This window comes from Lagopus leucura, unplaced genomic scaffold (assembly GCF_019238085.1).
Source record: "Lagopus leucura isolate 7727_CA_CO unplaced genomic scaffold, USGS_WTPT01 Super-Scaffold_73, whole genome shotgun sequence".
NCBI classification, from domain to species: Eukaryota; Metazoa; Chordata; class Aves; order Galliformes; family Phasianidae; genus Lagopus; species Lagopus leucura.
The window spans coordinates 77,149,956-77,169,207 of record NW_024962252.1 but is presented as its reverse complement, the minus strand read 5'-3'; the positions used below and the strand labels follow the sequence as shown (position 1 = coordinate 77,169,207).

Sequence of the window (19,252 nt, the reverse complement as noted above, 5' to 3'; positions counted from 1 at the left end):
GGGAGATCCTACAGTCTACTAACACCCATTTTAAAAAATGCCTAAATATATTCTAACAAACACAAATGAGTCAGATTGAATTGCTACAGTCAGTGAAGTGGGTAATGGATATTTAAAAGCTTCCAAACATCAATAAATCTGAAACAGCTCTAAAGGAGTACTTGTAGAACAAAAATAATATGCAGTTAAGAAACTGCCTGAGTACATATTTACCTAAAGTTAACCACCAGTAAGTGGACAGCAAGTGTTTATGGTACTGTATACTGAGAAAATAAAAAAGGCATACCAAATGTCTACCACTTTATTTATTAATAATTTCTAATAAATCCAAAGGGGACTGTGCAGTTTATTATTCTCTGTTATCATTATAAAGAGGCCCAGATCTCATTTATGAGTAACTAATTGAATAAAAAAAAATCCTTGAATTATGAAGTGGGGAAGCAGACAGCAGATCAGAAGTATACCAACTTGCTACAAGGCTGAAGATTTTCTTTTGACAGCCTCCATAAGGTGGTATTATATGATACATGAGCAGTAGAACAAAATCTTTGTATTTCTGTGATGACACAAGAGGAAAAGAGTTGCATAGTTATTCTGTCCATGAGCAAAAGAGCCTGAAGAAATTTTGAAACAGCATGCTGAAAGTTCGCTATGTAATAACAACAAAAACAAAATATTAGCTGATCTTACTAAGCTGAGACTTACAAATCTGTTGATAAATCTCAGATGTAAGTAATTACTATCTTGGCTATGGGCGCTCATTAGGACACAATAATACTTTCTATAAACCCAATCTGATAGAGAATTAGACTAAAATCCCCAAATCGAACCACAGAAAAAAAGTATTTTATTTTTTACGCATTTTATTTATAGGATCCATTTTAAAAAACAGTCATACGCAGTTATGTTCACCTTCTTACAGCAGTAGTAACATGGGACTATGAAAGAAAGTGGGAGGGATGTTGGCTGGGGCAGGGTGGATAGTAATGGACCAAACAGGATGTTAATCATATTGTAGTGCCCTACGATATTTCGTTTACTATTCAAGTCTTAACACAATGCCACAAATTGGCCGCAGAGTCCATAAACTAGGATCCTCATTTGCTCCACAGTATGCCAAAGTCGAGTCTAATTCATTGTATGCATGTCTTTGTGAGAGGGCACAACGTTCCCTCCCGTTTTGTTTTATACTGTGTTTTGATTAGTATCTTTCTCTAAGATTCATTTGTTCATGTATTTTTATTTGGAATCCAGAAAGTGATAATACATAACAAAAGATCTGTAATAAATTTGGTTGTAGGTTGACATGGACATATAGAGGCTGCTACTGCTGTGTAGAAGTCTACCTCTTAAAAAAAGAACAAGATTCTCATTCACATTAATAGCTGCTTCTGATACCAGAAAAGCAAAGCAATTTTACAGTGGAACTGAATTGTACTCAGTGCAGTTTAAGATTGTTAAAAGGATGCAAAGAGACTTTATTGGACTGTATAATTTAATGAAACTTTATGTTACATAGTTCATCTGTGAGATGTATAATTAGATTTCTTTCTAGTCTTGGCCCACGTAAGTATCTGGGAGTTTTACATGATAATTTCTGATCCTGTCGGAGCAAAGAATCTGGTTAGCAAGACTCTGAAGTATTATTGTATTGGATAGGTGCACACAAGTTTTGAAGGTAGTTTCTCAGGCTCAAATTCAGCTGTTTGGTTTTTTTTTTAATGTGAAGAAATTGTCCAAAAATATCTTGCTTTGGTGAACAATTTATGTTGTAATCCTGCTGAACTCAGTATTTACATGCAATGATTACTCAGTAAGTGTCAAACATTAGAGATTAAAATCATATTTCAGTCTTCTAAATCTTATTTTCAGAATTACCCCTCTTTATTTTCACTTGGACTAGACTGTTGAACCTTACTTTGTAGCCTCTCTGTTTTACAACTAAAGGCAAATTGGCACAGCACTCTTTGCTAACCTTGATGTTGGTAAAAGTGAATAACCTGTATATTTCCTACGTCTTGATCTGTTGTTTTTCGTGGGAGTAACCCACTTGACTCACCTTTCCGTAGCATTTCTATTAATTAAAAATAGTGAGTTCTTTTATATGAGTAGATTTTTAGTGGTGATATGATACTGTTGGCACTACAGCCAAAGTAGTGTTCCTGAGAAAGTGTTTTCTTGAGGACACTGGGGGAGCTACTTGTGCTGCATTTGAACAACGCTGGAGCTGGATCTTCCTGCCCAGAGAGATTCTCTGGGTTTTTTTGTACAGCTTGCTGTCAGAGTTGCTGGGAGAATAATTTGTTTTCACTGCGCAACTGTAGTTTGAAAAGTGTATCGTATGTATTAAGATACGTAACCCTCTTTTAATTATGAATCAAAACGAGGTTTGGAGCTGCAGCTGGGACCATTAGGGCAAATCACAAGCTTCTGTGACCTCCACCTTGAAGTGGTACTGAGGTTTATTTTATGTATAGATTAACATAGAAGGGAAAGTAACCATTTTTTTTCCTGGCATCTTCATCATACTTTACAGACAAATAATAAAGTTTTGTCTTAGTTTTCCCAGAATCCCTCTATGGCAGCAATTTTCTATCAAATATAATGGAAAATTACCTATATAGAATTTGAAAGACAAATATATCTGTATAAAAGAATCCTTTTAAGTGATTAAAAACAGAATAGATTTAACCAGCTGGTTTCACAAGAATTTCTGCAGAAATCTATTAAAATTTTTCTGATTGCTGCTGTTTTGATCCTTATAAATACAGTAGGTTTGGAAGAAGTTTTAAAGTAAGAGTCTGCATAACCTTACCCAATTCAGATCACGTTATTGGGTAAAAAGATGTTCAGGCATGTTGTTCATGCTCCTGAAATCAGAATAGAAGCAGAAATTATTACAATCTTTTTCTCAAGTGATTCCATATAAGTAAGCATTTTGTTTGAAGAAAAATTCTTGCTGAGTTACATCATTTCATTTATGCTATATAAGTTATTTAGTCCATGCTGCATAACATTACAAGCTGACCCAAGAGGCTGAACTGAGGCCAAAGTAATGCTGGAAAAATCAGTGTCTGTGCAAAAGTTCACCAAAGAGGGCTTTTTCTGGCTAAGAAAGCATTCTATTCCATGGAAACATGATATGGAGCTTTAACAGAAGCCTGTTTACTGCTAGGAGCTGTGTTTGTTCCCTGCTGGGACACCCTTGGGAGCACAAGGAAGAGAATTCTGATACATTTGTTTCTTTTATAAAAAGAAACCCTCTATGCAAAAACCTTCAGCAACCCTTTTCCTTTACACTTTCAATGCACTATAAAGTTGCAGAGGTCCTTGGCTGGTAAAGAAATGAGCTGAAATGTAGATTCGTGCTGGCACATTAATGTCTTGCTCAGGATTTGTTCCTTGTCACCTATCTTTGGCCACTTTATTGGATGCCCAGTGTTATGGTTGCCAAAATAAAAGTAATCTGTTTGAAAATGTTGTTCTTTATAAGTCTGTGGTGTAGATAAATATTTCAGAAAAGAAATGAAAGAAAATGAATGAATTCAACTTATAGTGTTGGATTCCAGCATTGCAGAAGTTTCTTTTTTTTTCTGAATGATTATTTCATCTCATCCTTACAGAGCACAGAATAAGTATTATCGAGGGTGTATAAAATCTGTACTATCCTTTATGAGCATATGATTCTAATATTTTAAGGGTTCTTCCTCTTTACTGTGTCTTATCTTGTTTGAGTATGCTGAAGTTCCGGCCCTGTGGCTGAAAAATGGGGATTTATGTGAATCTCATTAGTTTCTTTTGATAAACAGCTTCAGATGAATTAAAAAGAGAAACTGTGAAGCTTCAAAGCTAGAAAGAAGGTGGGCTGCAGGAGAGAGCAGGTCTTAAGGAGAGCTTTGGAGGCCATCTTTAGCACCAAGTGGCCTTTGTGGCCAAGAGTTCTTTGTTCTATGGGTAGTTAAAAAGGCTGAATGAGTCAATTTTCAGTCTTATCACAAAGCTCAGGCAGGCTAATGTTCTCCTTTCTGTACAAAACTGCACCAGAGCATGGGGCTTCCTTACTTGCTGGGAAAATATGGTATCCTTCTCCCTCCGCATGGTCAATAATACATTTGGAACTGGTCATTTCTGAAGGAGGTGTCGACATTTGTGTCATGTTAACAAATAGAAGAATGTCATTTGGCATTCCTTGAAGAAACAAGGACAACTTTTCTCCAGAGAAAGGATACGGTCAGAGAATAGAATAGGAATGCTACGTACTTTTGTACCATTTGTATGTAGAGCACGTATGATAGCATGATAACGATGTACAGAGTTGGATCAAATCGAACTATGATATATTGTAGCTTCAACTTTTATTTAATAGTCATTTCAAACCTTAGCCTTGATCTTAATAGGCAGCATTATAGAAACAATGGACTTCCAACTAAAAAGGAAGGTTTTGGCCCAGTACTGCGATAGTACTGAATGAAAAGCTGTCTCCCCTGTTATAGTTATATCATGCTAAAACAATATTGGTATTGTCACACAGCATGAAGCTAATTGACCTTTAGGCTAGGGTAAGTGTAAACCTAACAAGTTAAATGCCATTGAAAACAACCATCTTAATCTGGAATTTGAAGGACCTGATATATGCGTCAGTGATTTAAGGGAGAAAATTGGAGACATGGGATGAGATCCAGGACTAAACATCTGAAAGAAAGAGACTAAAGTAGTCAACTCTGGTTGATTAAATATATTCTGATCCTGTTTTTCTTTGGTGTCTTGACCTTAGTAAAGTTCACTTAGCATGTAATGGAAAAAACAACCAGTTTGATAGCAAAATGCAGGAAATGCCTTCAACCATTGCTGATTACAGTAGCAGCTTTTCCTCTGTTGTTTTCATGTTTTTTTTAAAATGCTCTTTCTGTGAGCCTGAAACAATGTAGAATAGTGCTTTGGAGCCTTTTATTTGGTGTGTCCAAGTGAAGCAGTTAAGTGTCTGGCTATTTGATTGATATATGTTGGGAGGGGAGGTTTTGCAGTCAGAAAAATGCAATATGACATAATTGAAAAAAACTAAGTTTTACAGTGTATAACTTCAAATACTAGCAAACTGTACGCATGTGTTTGTGTTAGAGAGAGAGAGAAAGAGGGAGAATTCTATCAGACAAATGAATACTGGTCTTTTATTTTTCTTAATCTGCATTTGTTTGGCTATCTCCTACAAAAATAAGTTTCACGACTAACTGGAATGAAAACAGGATAAACCTCTATCTGGAACACAGAGAGCTGGGAAGCAGCACATACTTGAATATACTCAAAGTCTCAAATTCATCTCATCTAATTTTAGGAATGCAAATGAAGCTCCCAGGACACAATCTTGGTTGTCCTGGAGTGTGTTTAGTCAAGAGAGAATAATAGGTTTCTTTAGGAAGCTGCACAGCCCATATATTCGTATTGGAGACACCCTTGGAAATGGCCTTGAAGGTAGCCTGAGGCAGGTTGTGCTACTTCCATAGAGCAAAATGTTTCATAGCTCTAGTTACTTAAATGATTGAGATAAATTTTTAAAAGAGATGGTATGAGTTGTGTTTGATTACATTATGTCTTCTCTCATTCCTACCATGCGTGAAGCAGTAATATATTTTCTTCTGTGCTATTAAGATTTGCAAGGCTGTATTGCTGAGATGATAATTAACAAAGATGACTACAGAAATGCAAGGTGCTACATGGATAATCATGCATTTGTTGTCTGAATGTTTTTCTCTTCTGTTAAGAAAACTTCATTTGAAGAAAATAGAGAAGAGAGGAAAAAAAATTCTGCCTTTTCACGTAGTCACAGAAACCATGCCTGAAAACAAAGTATTCTCTTATTTTCTTCATGTTTGCATAATTTGTATTCGACCGTCAAAATGATAGTGACTTTGTTATCATATCTACTAAGGCCACTGAGGAAAGTCACCACTGCATTTGAGTTCCAAAGGCAAACTTTTACCTGATCCAAATATGAAAAATTAATTAGTATGTCTGCTGATATATTTACTATCTAAGGTTCTGCTAGCATTTTTTTCAGAATTGATTTTTCTGAACTTGATCTGACAAGCTTTTCTAGCTTCATGCCAGCCTTTCACCATCTTTCTTCATCTTTCATCAAGTGGATTTATCAAATAATGATTTATTATTTTTTTGTTTAAAAGGATTATAGACATACATAAATAGGCACTGCTAGTTTGTGCTCCACCTAAGTTATTGTTACAGTATGCAATCTTATGTTATTTGAGATATGAAAATAAGAGCACAAAGCATTGTACTTCACACAGTAGTATGCCTCAGCTTGAGTCAGTCCTTGGCTAAACCTAAGGACTCTATTGTCCTCAGTGGGATCAGTGAGGTGTCAGTGAGGACAAGTTGTGTCACGTTACATATTTAACGATGGCTCAACTTAAGGTTTTTTTAGCAGAGACTGATACAGCAAATATTATCAGTGGGAATACAGATTCATCCTGTCATTCTCAGGATTTTTTCAGCTAAAATCTTTGAGAAGAAAGAAAAGAAAAAAGAAAAAGAAAAAAAAAAAAAAAAAAGGAAATGGTGTATTTAAATGAAGAAGTAAATCCCTTATTGAACTGTTAGTAACCTTAATGTCAGGGTACTCACATGCACAGCTGGAGGCCCAGACAGACCAAACTGCTCAGCTCCAGGAGTAAGACATCTATGAGCTCAGAACCACTGGCTGTTCGCGTTACTGCTTTCATAAAAACCTTTGAGCAGTCTGTGTTTTCAACACAAATGGCTTTTAAAATCTGAAGTTTTTCAAAAGGAGAAGATTGCTTGCTATATGATGCAACTGCATGTTTCTGAGGCAGAAGCCACTTCCATTCATGACTTTTCTTACCTGATAAAAAAATTGCTGGCCTTCAGGCCGTGGGAATGCAGGAATGCCTGTGGAATCCAGTACAAAATTTGACTAAATTGAGGCCTTGGAAGATTAAATCAAGAGGCAGCATTGAAACACACTATATCCCATCTCTGCCTAAGAATCATTAAAGGATTATTGCATTTCCAGGTGGGAATCATGGAAGGATGACATTTAAAAAGCAGCATGATGTGAATGTAGAAGGAAACACTCATTAAAAAGAAATAAAGATCACTTTCTTATATCTATAGCCAATTTTTGAGACTATTTTACATAATGCCTGTTAAAACTTCTAGGTGTTTCTGTTGTGTTCACAAATAAAAATGTGACAATAATATGAAAGGAAAAGCAGCACAAAGGAAAGCTGTTAAGTATAATATATTAGTTTGTCTACACATTATTATAAGGAAACTCAGCATAATAAGATAAGCAGATCATGCACTGTAATGTCCTAAGCTGTTACCGACAATTGTAATCAAGTTATGGTCAAAAACATTAAAAAGCCATATATAGAAATTATTTTATAAAACTTGTTTTTGTGCTACCAGCAAATCACTGTTTCTTTAACCTCCTGGAAAGGAGTATTAAACCTCTGTTTGATACATCATTAAGACATTGGTAAACATTTAGGGCTAAACAGTCCTCTTCCCTCCCAGGACCTTGCTTTTCTGAAAGTTCTCTCACAGTACATTGTGGGAACAGGCAACATTGTACATCATACAAGCCACATTTTTGCTTTCTGATGAGTTTACAGAGCCACAGGCAGCTTCTTTCTGAGGAGGAATAACTGCAGTCATCAGTACAGTTTAGAGACTGGCCTTCTGGAAGGGAGCTCTGCAGAGAAGGACCTGGTTATCCCAATGGACGAGTTGTCCATAAGCCAGCAGTGTGGTCTTGTGACCAAAAAGGCATCCCCCTCTGTTCTGCCCTGGTGAGGCCACATCTCGAGTACTGTATCCAGTTCTGGGCTCTCAGTTCAAGAAAGACAGGGAATTCTAGAGAGTCCAGTGGAGGGCCACAACAATAATGGGGGACCTGGAGCATCTCCCTTGTAAGGAAAGGCTGAAAGACCTGGGGCTGTTCAGCCTGGAGAAGAGGAGCTTGAGAAGAGGCCTTATAAATACTTATAAATATCCAAAGGGCAGGAGGTGTTGTGGATGGGGCTGGGCTCTTTTCAGCAGTGCCCAGTGACAGAGCAAGGGGCAAGGTGTACAAACTGGAACATGACAAGTTGCATATGAACATGAGGAAAAACACCTTTACTTTGAGGGTGACAGAACACTGGAACAGACTGCCCATAGAAGATGTAGAGTCTCCTTCTTAGGAAATATTCAAAACCCGCCTGGATGCTTTCCTGTGCAACCTACTGTAGGGAACCTGCTTTAGTAGGAGATTGGACTAGATGATCTCCAGAAGTCCCTTCCAAACCCTATGATTCTGTGCTTCTGAGAAAATGCTTTTCATAAATCTGTTAATTACTTAATGGATCAACATAAAAACAAAACAGAAAACCCCAGACTTGCAGATAAATACTGCCAAAACTTAGGAAGTTTTAGGAAATGTCCTAAAATAAAAGTGTGAGAACCATTTTTTTCTTCACTGTTAATCTCACTCAGTTTCCTGTCTACTTCCTCCCAAAATCTGCCTTAATATCATGAATCCACTCATAAACATGAGCAGTCCAGCACACGCTATTTTTTTTACTCCATGGAGTAAGGGAGATCACATCACCTGGTAGAACCAGACATCCAATGACACTATTACAATTGTATTTTTTTGCTTAGTATCATTATGAATGAGAGGCTTCTTCCTTGCCCCACGGTGTCTGGAAATGGAGAAAATGTTATTTGTTTGTGTTTTCTTAGAAGCTATGGTTGGGGTTTTAGCCATTCATCTTCAATTTGTCAGGAAGTAAAAAAGACCTTGCTGATGTGTTGTGATTGAAATACTTAATGCAACAAAAGAATACGTTAGTTCTAGTACATCTGTCCCATAGCTTATAAATGAAAGTTGATATTAGGTTGTGAGACTTAATTGCTAAAGAATTTAACATCAGAACATAGCAAGTATTGAAATTTATTTTGGTTTTCTCACCAGCTTTCTATATAACTCCATCTTGGTTAGAACAGAATCTAGTACATTAGTTATCTGTGTATTTTGGAATCACCAATATGTTTGAAGAACTGAGACAGAGATTTTGGTGAGTCTATCAGTCATTCAGAAAATACCATTTCAGATAGCATAGTACAAATGTTCTATGGTATTTATTGCTTTTGATTGAAATTTATGTTGAAAATGCTACATTAACTAAAATTACAACAAAGAGAAATTTAGTGCTGGGTACAGGAGAGATCTCTAGATGCAAGAGAGTATCTTTGTCTCAAATGCAATTTGATACTGCTGAGTAAGTTAAGAACTCTAGGAATGTAGAAGTCTTATATTAATTAACATAGAAAAAGTAATTTCATCTTACTAATTGAAATTTTTAATTGATTTAATGAGGATGTTGCCTTCAGTTATGAATTTCAATAACTATATTAGTGGAAAATTATTCTGTTGGCTCTCTGTGTGTTGTTATGGGGATGTTTCCTTTTTACCTTCAGTGGTTCCTTCTGTGAATAGCCTGTCTATTCAAAGCCTGCAGAAAAGATGCAATTTTCCCATGCAGGGGAACAATGGCAGTGGCAAAAATTTCAAATACAGTTCTGAAAGCATTTATTGTCGCTGGAAGTCACACACACACAAAAAATGAGAAGGATTTGACAGTTGTTCAGTAGCTACTTACTTTTGACTTGTGTTGCTTTGATGTTCTATAGATGTTTAGTAAGGTGCTGTCCTTCACTTCATTTTAATCCTATAAAGAAATATAGGATCCTGTTTCTGATGTAGTTATTATTTCCAAACTTCTGTTTATTCACCTTCATGCTGACCTATATGCTGAAATGTGTATGGTTGATTATTCAGCAACTAGCGTAGAAGTAGATGCTGTGGAGATGTTTCATTGTAAAGTGATTGCTTAAACCAACATGTGATCATGTTTCTTAGCTACTTGATCCTGTTCTTCAAATATGGTTTTATTTAGTTACTAATGTTTACCTGATTCAAAGGCTACTGTTAGTAATGTTTGGCAGACTTTCTGGTCAAAGCCTATCTTGACTGTTTAATTGCCTTACTTTCAACAGGAACATTACCTGTTATCTAAATGACATGTGTGACACATGGCCACACACACAAGGTGGTTATCTCACTGGCTACTGTTTGAAGTCAGACTTGCAGAGTGCAGTTCTGCGAAGTCCTCATCACTGGAGCATTTCTGGGAAGTGAGAACGCTCGGTGTCTCATGACACTGGCATGTAGAGGAATGAATGAGCATTGTGGAGGCTTTCTTGCAGGTTACCTGCTGTCAGCCTGCTCTTCTGTTCTGACATGTACAAACCTTGTTGTTATAATCCTGATTATCTCTTGAGATCCTGCCAATCATTCCTGCTTCTGAGGTGATTGTGATGCTGGCAAATGCCCAGAAATAGAAACCAAGGCTTAAATTTCTTTTAACATTTTCCGAGAAAAAGAAATGATTAAAAAAAAAACAATACTTAAGTTATGCAATTTACTGTTCCAGTCAACTGAACTGACCGTACAAAGCATCTTGGCAAACAAACAAAGGAGAGAAGTAGCTTCATGTATCATTAATATATTCAAACAACCTGGGCATTTTCCTAGCTTAACTGGTTAGGTTGTTTGCAGTTGCAAGTAGTTACTCAGGTTATAGGAGCTCATTTTGTAATACACAGATGACTTTCTTAGTTCCTACAAAGAGTATGCAAAATGAGAAAAAGAAGAATGTAATAGATCTTTGTCATGGAGCTATCTGACACTGTATTATTTGGTAACCTCTGATTTAGAAGCAGACAGCTGGCTCTAACACCAGGAACCAAGTAAAAGACAGAATGGATCCAAATGGATTATTCTGTACAGATAATGATTTTACATTCTGGAGATGGATAGCTCTTAATTTTGAAAAGCTGGGTTTCAATTGTGGAAACATATAGGTCTTAAACTAAAACTTTTTTCACCAGCACTGAAAAAAAAATTCCTTGAGAATTCTTTTCTGTTAGTATTTCATTTGTTTCCTCATCTCTCGTTGTTGGATTTAGTCTTTTTTTTTTCCCTCTGATGCATTCAGTGGCATGTTAGCTCCTCTCTTACATTTCTTGAGTTATTATGCTTTCTTTTTTAAAATTTACCTTTTTTAAAAAAATCTGTCAGATACAAATTAACAAAATTGTTTTTAAATGGTTTTCAGTGCATGATAATCTCATAGACTAGCAATAAATTTGGCATTCTGCCAGACTCCCAACTTACCTTTTAACCTCCTGTAGGTAGGCTTAAAATTTCACTTCTGGTCTTCATAGCTAAACAGAATTTCATATTTAGGTTATTCATGTTTTTCTCTTTGTTCAGGTTGTTTATTCTCTTTCTTTACAGTCAAGTTTTTCTTCAGTTTCTGTTACTTACGCAAATCTTTAAGCAAATAAAGGGATAGCAAGAAGTGATTGATGGGTGAAATGATTAGATGTAGGTGATTTTGTTGTAACCAGTTAGATCTTGGATTGTTTGGGAACTCATAAATAGCATGACCTTAAAAAATGATAAAATGTAGTCTAGGGGCTCATGGGTGTGACCAGCTGAGTATCTACTAGAGTAGCATAACTGACTTGGAGCAAAATCAGGTGTAAAGCATATTGATTGCAAGGAGCATTGCTACAGCCCAGGTATTCTTCAGCTTCATAAACCATATTTGATAAGGTTAGTTTACATGAGAGACAGTGGATTTGCAGTTAGTGAGGGAAATCTGACTTTGGCCACCTCAAACTTCTTGCAAATGCACAAACCACTTAGTAGTATGTATACAGCACGACTAATTTCTACAACACTGTCATCAAGTGTTTCCCAGAAGTGTCTGATGTACACTGTATATATGTGCAAGCTTTACACAGACCTTGAGTAGTAAGTCAACTGTGTACCAGAAGTACCTCATTTTTTTTGCTGTTATGTGACATAGTATAAGTTACATACAGGTGGGCCAGCATACCCGAAAATATTGAACTAACATCAAAAGAAAGATAAAGTCAATCAAAAAGAAATAACTTTACCTACTGAAATAAGGGTGATGGAGAGGAAAGAGCACCTCTAAGGAAATTTCAGAACACTGTAGCCTTGGATATATCTCAAATAGTGCAGCCTTGGAAAGGCTATTAAATTATTTAATGTCTGATTGTTTCCAGTGCACTATGATGATTGTGGTTCTAAAGTCTAGGGACTGGAAAGGCGGCATTTCTCTGAATGAAGGACTTCAGAGCAAAGTAAAGTCTTCTAATCACTCACTCGGGTGGAATTTGTTGATATTAAGGACTTTGGAAACAAAATCTGCATCTTTTCATAGAAACATAGAATAGTTTGCATTGGAAGGGATCTTAAAGGTCACCTAGTTCCAACCTTCCTGTCATTGGCAGGGACACCTCCCACTAAAATGGGTTGCCTAAAGCGCCATCCATCTTGGCTCTTGAACACCTTCAGGGATGGGGTATCTACAACTTCTCTGGGCAGCCTTTTCCCAGTACCTCACCATCCTCATAGAGAAGAATTTCTTCAGCATATCTAATCCAAATCTACCCTCTTTTAATTTAAAACCATTACCTCTTGGAATGTCACTATACTCTTGAATGAAAGTCCTTACCCAGCTTTCTTGTAAGCCCCATTTAGGTACTGGCAGGCCGCTATAATGTCTCCCTGGAGAATTCTCTTCTCCAAGGATAAATAACCCCAATTCTCTCAACCTGTCTTCACAGGAGAGGTGATCCAGCTCTCTAAGCATCCTTGTGGCCTGCCTCTGGACCCACTTGAACTGGTTCACATCCTTCTTGTACTAGAGGTCCCAGAGATGAACACAGTAATGTGAGGTAGGGCCTCATAAGAGCAGAATAAAGAGGGTGAATCACTTCCCCTGACCTGCTGGTTACATCATTTTTGATGCAGCCTAGGGTATGGTCAGCTTTTGAGGTTGCAAGTGTACCTTGCCAGCACATGTTCAATTTTTTATCACTCAACATCCCCAAGTCCTTCTCCTTATCCACCAAGTGGTCCATATGTCAAATCTGTGTCTCTCTAATTTAGAGACAAGAGTACTGTGTGAAACAGTGTCAAATACTATATCAGTTACTCTTCCCTAATGCATCAGCACTGTGACCTTGTTATAGAAGGCTGTCAGATTTGTCAGGCATGAGTTAGCCTTACTGAAGCTGTCTTGGTTGTCACCAGTTACCTTTCTGTTCTCATTTGTTTACAAAGGCTGGCATACAATTTTATTCATATGTCTGATTAAGAATTTGTCTGCTTATACTTATTTCTCCTCAATTCCTTTTATTTAATACCTCTAGAGCAAAAAGTTCTGATCAGGAACTGACCACACAATCACTTAAGGACATGTGTTCTGCTTTTGATTCTCACCTCTTCATATATTTCTGTGAATTTTTAATACAATATAGAGGCATTCAGAGCTGAGACAGAAGTGAAAAATATAATGGACCATGCATTATCAGTGAATCATAGAATATCCCAAGTTGGAAGAGACCAGCAGTGGGTTGTGTTGTCTTTGTTTTTTGTTTGTTTTATCATGACAAAATATATGATAAAGTAGTTCTGCTGGTTTGTTGTTTTTTGTTTGTTTGTTTTGTTTTCTTGGTTGTTTTTTGTTGTTGTTGTTGTTTTTTCCCCATAAAAAAGATTATTCCTTTATTTACTGGCTTTCCATATCCTTTTGTAATTTAGTCTCAGACAAGTTGCAGGTAAGTTAAATGGTACCTAGCATTTGTTGAGTTGGATCATGAGATAACTGTCAATGGTATATTTAGAATATGTGCAGGGGGCAAGACAGGAAAGGTGGATATCCCTTTCTCAACCTGTTACTGACCTCACCTAGTTTAATAACCAAACAATTGTGTATTTTCAACACAAAGACATTTGTATAAAGAGTGATCACAGGCAGCTGCTAAGATATGTTGTTTAACAATGAGTGCCAGGTATTAGATTATTTCTGAGCAGTTCTCAGGCTGCAGAAAATAATTCTCCCAAGCATTTAAGTACTTTTTTCTAATTCTCTCATTGCAGTCTGAACTTTGAATTGCTGGTATATATTAAGAATCCAATTCAAAGTAATCCATGTTGTAAAGTTAATTAATTCAACCCATTTGGTAAGTAGGCTAAATTGTTATTCCTTACACTGTACTGATGAAAAAAGTGAGAGTGGCTTTATTAGGTATCACTGACCTGTTTCACATAGTCTTAGATTCATAGCAATCAAGAGAATGAGATCTTTTCCAAACATTTCTGATTCTGTTTTTAATACAGTTGCACTTCCGTGCAGCTGAAGAGAGAGTAAAGGCATGGTCTTGCAAAATATTTGTCATTACCTGCTTCTTTATTGCCATTATTGAGATCTATTCAGTAAGTGCTGCCACTCATTTTTCATGCATACGCAAAGGCCAGACATTCAGTGATGTTTGTGAAACCACCTGTTTGGATGTTTTATAGTTTGTTCAAATTCATGAGTGCATGCTGAAAATTTGGAAGTCAATGTAATTCTTGGCCTTTTTATTTCAGGGACCTGAAACTGGACAATATTCTTTTGGATGCAGAAGGCCACTGTAAACTGGCTGACTTTGGGATGTGCAAAGAAGGGATTCTGAATGGAGTGACCACCACAACCTTCTGTGGCACACCTGACTATATTGCTCCGGAGGTATGTTTTTGCATGGTGCTAAGAATACAGATAGTATAATTCATCAGATGGACTACAACATGCATAATTTTAGGCACTTTTTACCTGTAGATAAAAGCAGTAGATTAAGCAGGTGAGGCTGTGCCACAGATTTTCTGGGGTAACCCTGCACACATTATTTCCACTACAAGGCACAAACAGTATTCCATGTTCATAGAGAGGCAAAGCATGGATTTTCTGTTATTTATTCCTGAATTTAATAGTATTTTTCTCCACATTCTCACAGCATCATTGTGAAAACACTTCAAGAAGCTTTCACAGAAGCACTTAAGAAGCTGCAAGCGACTACTATCAGCGCTAGTCTTTAGTAGTTATAAAAAATGATAACTGTTCATGAGAATTAAAAGGGCATGTTCATACAGAAGAGACCATAGGTTTGGTGTCATTTTCCATAATGTTTTGTGGGAATGGATATTTTTCTTTTAAGTGTTTATGAGTGAAAAACACTATCTTTGCAGTACTTCATATCATATGAATGAGGAGAAAATAAGAGATGCTTGCATAAAAAAGTAGAAGCCTTTCATACACGTGCAGCGTACAGTTGCAACACCCTATTTCATTTTTAGGCATTCACTGGGTAAAAGAAATGGCTGATAATTGTACTTATTTCACATATCCTAAATTTTAATATTATGAGATGTATTTTTGAGTACCTCAAATGAGTTGATGTTGTACAGTTTCCCTGCTAGACAGATTTTGTCTGCTCAGTTTAGTTACTAATCCATGCATCTTTTTGCCAAAGATCCAATGTGCTTATCTAGTTCACTTCATTTAAAAAAAAACAAAAAAAAAACAACTTCATTAGCTTGTCCTTCATCAACCATAAATTTACAGCAGGAAAAAATATTAGTTTATCATATGCTGGTGATACTGAGTTAGAAATCGTTAGAGTTCTTGGCTGTCAAGCTTTGGTAGCACAACTGCTAAGGTGTGAGTCATCTTGTAACTATCATGACATCTATGAACATGTTTTGTGGCATTTGAAAAGAGCTCTGAAGATAAAAGAAAATAAATGCCAGTGGGATGGATTTGGTTTTATATGAATTCTTTTCTGATTTAGTATAATAATTGCATCATTTGGCAAGTCCTTTTAAAAATATTACTAAAAAAAAAAGCAATAATAATTCAATAGCTTAGGCTTCCATTTTGTCACCTTGATTACAGAATACCTCTTGATTCTATTTCTCTTGCACCATGCTACTATGTTTCAATTCCCTGTTCTTTAGCAATATCTGATTTACAGGGAGTACTCAGAACACTCAGAAAGTACACTTGTGAAGAGTTTTGTTTTCTGTAATTAATGTGTATAAAATCTAATATACAATCAACTAAAAATCCAGTCAGAAGCAAGATAGATACATCCAAATGTTAAACTAATTTCAGTTTTTAGGTTAAAACTGAATTTTATACATTATTTTAAAATCATTTTTCCCAAACAGTATTAAGCTAATGCAGTTCACCACAAGGCTTCTGACTGAAATACTAATATTCTTAAAGAGATGGTGGAGTTGCTGCCATTCCAGCAATTTTAAGCAGGTCATCTTCACCTTCAACAGCCACCTACTCTTCTTTTCCCAGTCTCCTGTCATGCTGAAACACCGCAGCCAAACGTCAAGCTTCTTTTCAGTGGAGAAGAGCCAAGAACTTGTTCCTTGTACAATAATTCTGTAACACTAAGACAATAAAAATCCATCATGCTAAACAACTACTCCCCACTAAAGGTATTTGCTACAAGGTTGAACTTGTGCCACCTGAAAAATTATTGCCATTTTTTTTCTTGAAAGCAAACATAAAGTGAGTCCTAGAACCATATACTGTACAGCATTTCAGTGCTGTAAAAAGAACTTGAACAAAAATGCTTTTAGATTCCTTCAGCCCTACCAAAAGCACGCGAATAAATCTCTTGGATGATCTCTGCATAACATTACAAGTTGGTTACGTTTGTTTTATTCAAGACAGAGACAAGGAAATGTTTCACATTTTCCACCGGTCTGTTTTGTATATGTGATCTTTCTTCCCTTATAACGTGACCTGCTTTAAACAATTTGGAAGGATATACAGCTCTTTTGCTGACAAGCATACTCTTTTACCCATGGGACTACTAAACTCAGTTAATACTTCTGAGAACTACACATTGACACATGGCTGTTTGTGCAAATTGTATTGGTAAGAAACCATGCCTGCTGTTCAGCAACATCGCTGTGTGTTTTAGTCCTACACACGCCCTGGAGGAAAAAAAGGAGTCTAGCATGTTCAAATAGTAAATTTGCATCTGATCAATTTGATCTCTTTTTGTGTACCAGATCCTCCAGGAATTAGAATATGGCCCTTCAGTAGATTGGTGGGCTCTGGGTGTTCTCATGTATGAAATGATGGCTGGGCAACCCCCCTTTGAAGCTGACAATGAAGACGATCTCTTTGAATCCATCCTTCATGATGATGTCTTATATCCAGTCTGGCTCAGTAAAGAAGCCGTCAGCATTCTAAAAGCAGTGAGTCTTCCATTACTTGTTTTCCTGCACTTCATGGTTTTCTTTTTGTTGTTTTTTTTTTTTTTTTTTTTTTTTTTACCCTTGATTAAAATTGAATTTGCTGCAAGTTGTTGAGAACAGTCACCACTGGGAGTTCAAGCACAGTTCAGAGTGCCACTGTTAGGATAATGGGGCCTGGGATAAATTACACCGCTTGTGGGAAAGGAACAGAATGTTTGTATTCCACGCAGTAGTACACTGAATAAATCTGTGTACTGCAGATTCATGTTTCAGGGAAAACCTAACCAACTAGAACCGTACTATCACTTTGACACTTCATATGCCGCATGTTCCCCAGAGCTGAGAAAGCACTGTGTAAAGAAAAGAGTTGGTGTTTTGATTTAACCCAGTGGTGAATTTGCCTTTCTTCCTACATTATCAAGATGGGTTGTAAGCTTTTTATTTACAGCTGCATGTTCTACTTTTTAATTCACATAACACTTAGATTAAGTGGTCTTACTCCTGGGCAGTTGTTTTGTCCCAGTTAATGCCTGGAATAAAGGAAATTTTCAATGAACAGAGCAGCTGTTAATGTAAGGTCCTAAATAGTTACATTTTGAATTACATTTATACAGGATTATCTTTTGATATTATATAGAAAAAAGAAAAAAAATCTGATTTTTACACCACAGGACAGGTAGCACTTTGGAGTCTTTTAATAAAAATACCTTGAGTCTTATCCTGAGAGAGTGTAGGGGGCTAGGTGGAGGGGGAGCTGTAGAGAATGATTCAGACCAGAAATCCAAGTTAATATCTCTGAGTTATTTGCTGGAGTATCTCTTTTACTCCATTCATGGTAGTGAAAACGTGGAGGATTTATTAAAGCTGACTTTCATACGTGTTCTCCCTTTCCCTCCAGACACCTCTCTGATGACATTTTATTAGCTGACATGATTCTTTCATGTGTCTCTTTTTATTCCCAAAGCCTTCAATTATTATCAGTCTGGCGACTAGGATGTATGGAATTGAACTTCAGGAATTCAGACTGGTACTCAGGATTATTCTAGGCTATTGCAGAGAATTTCAGAGATTTTCTGTACTATTTGGGTTTCATATTCTGTAAAGTCTGTTCCTTTGTCTTCCAATCCAAAGGCACTTTCTGTGAGTCAACAGCAACCAGTCTATCTGTTATTCCAAATCGTGGAAATATTCACTGGAGGGGGGAAGTTTTCTGATAACCCTTGACTTGTGTGTAGCGCAAGAACCACTGTAACTAGAAGGTTTTTGTTTGACAGAGGAAGGGGAAAAACAGGTTTGATAGTTAAGGTCTCACTGTTTGTGGTGCATGTAGTGAGATGTCCAGTTGTTAATCTTACACATCATTCATTAACCACACAGAAATAGAGACACTGAATTGGACTGTAGGTGTAAGCAATGTATTTTATGAATATGAGTGTAAAGGCATCCAACACTATATATTTCTTTCAAAGCTTACTTCCTATTATGAGTCAGTTTTTCCAAGTCTATACGTTGATATTAGGCATGGTGGTTTATATTTTGCTACAGTCTATTTTTTACATCTTTTTGTCTGAAGTTAGTCCTTAATTCCATTTTAAACCTTAAAAAGAGAGTGACATCCATAAAATAGATCTGCACTGTAGTAAAAAATTACTCTTAATTAGGCAAGATTATTTGACTGGCATAAAGTGATAGAATTTAATGGAACACTGTAAAAAAACATTCCTTACATTTAACAACCTACTGCCAATGCAGCTATGGTGTGAAACACTTTTGAAATTTGTGCCCTGCATCTGATCCTTGCCCACATTCTACTAAATGAAGAACAGGAAAAGCAGAGGAAAGAAAGAGGCGTCTATGTATTTTACTGCTGAATGCTAGCAAGGGATTAGCTTTGGAGCACTTCATTTCCTCACATTGTGCTTTGAGACAGTTTTATTCTTTAGAAACCATGTATTTTTTCACTCCTTCAAGCAAACTGTAAGGAGAGTTTAATATAATGATGTTCTCTTACATCAAGTAACAATA

The 19,252-nt window shown here is 36.5% G+C and overlaps 1 protein-coding gene across 2 annotated transcripts in view; it reads left to right on the top strand.

Moving 5' to 3' along the window:
* The window catches only part of PRKCE (protein kinase C epsilon), a 271,611-nt gene that overhangs the window by 229,365 nt on the left and 22,994 nt on the right, over positions 1–19,252 (top strand). For both annotated transcript variants that reach the window (XM_042887118.1, XM_042887126.1), the window contains 2 exons: positions 14,558–14,696; positions 17,039–17,227. In XM_042887118.1, coding sequence (XP_042743052.1) covers positions 14,558–14,696; positions 17,039–17,227 — 328 coding nt within the window. The remainder of the gene's footprint in view (positions 1–14,557; positions 14,697–17,038; positions 17,228–19,252) is intronic.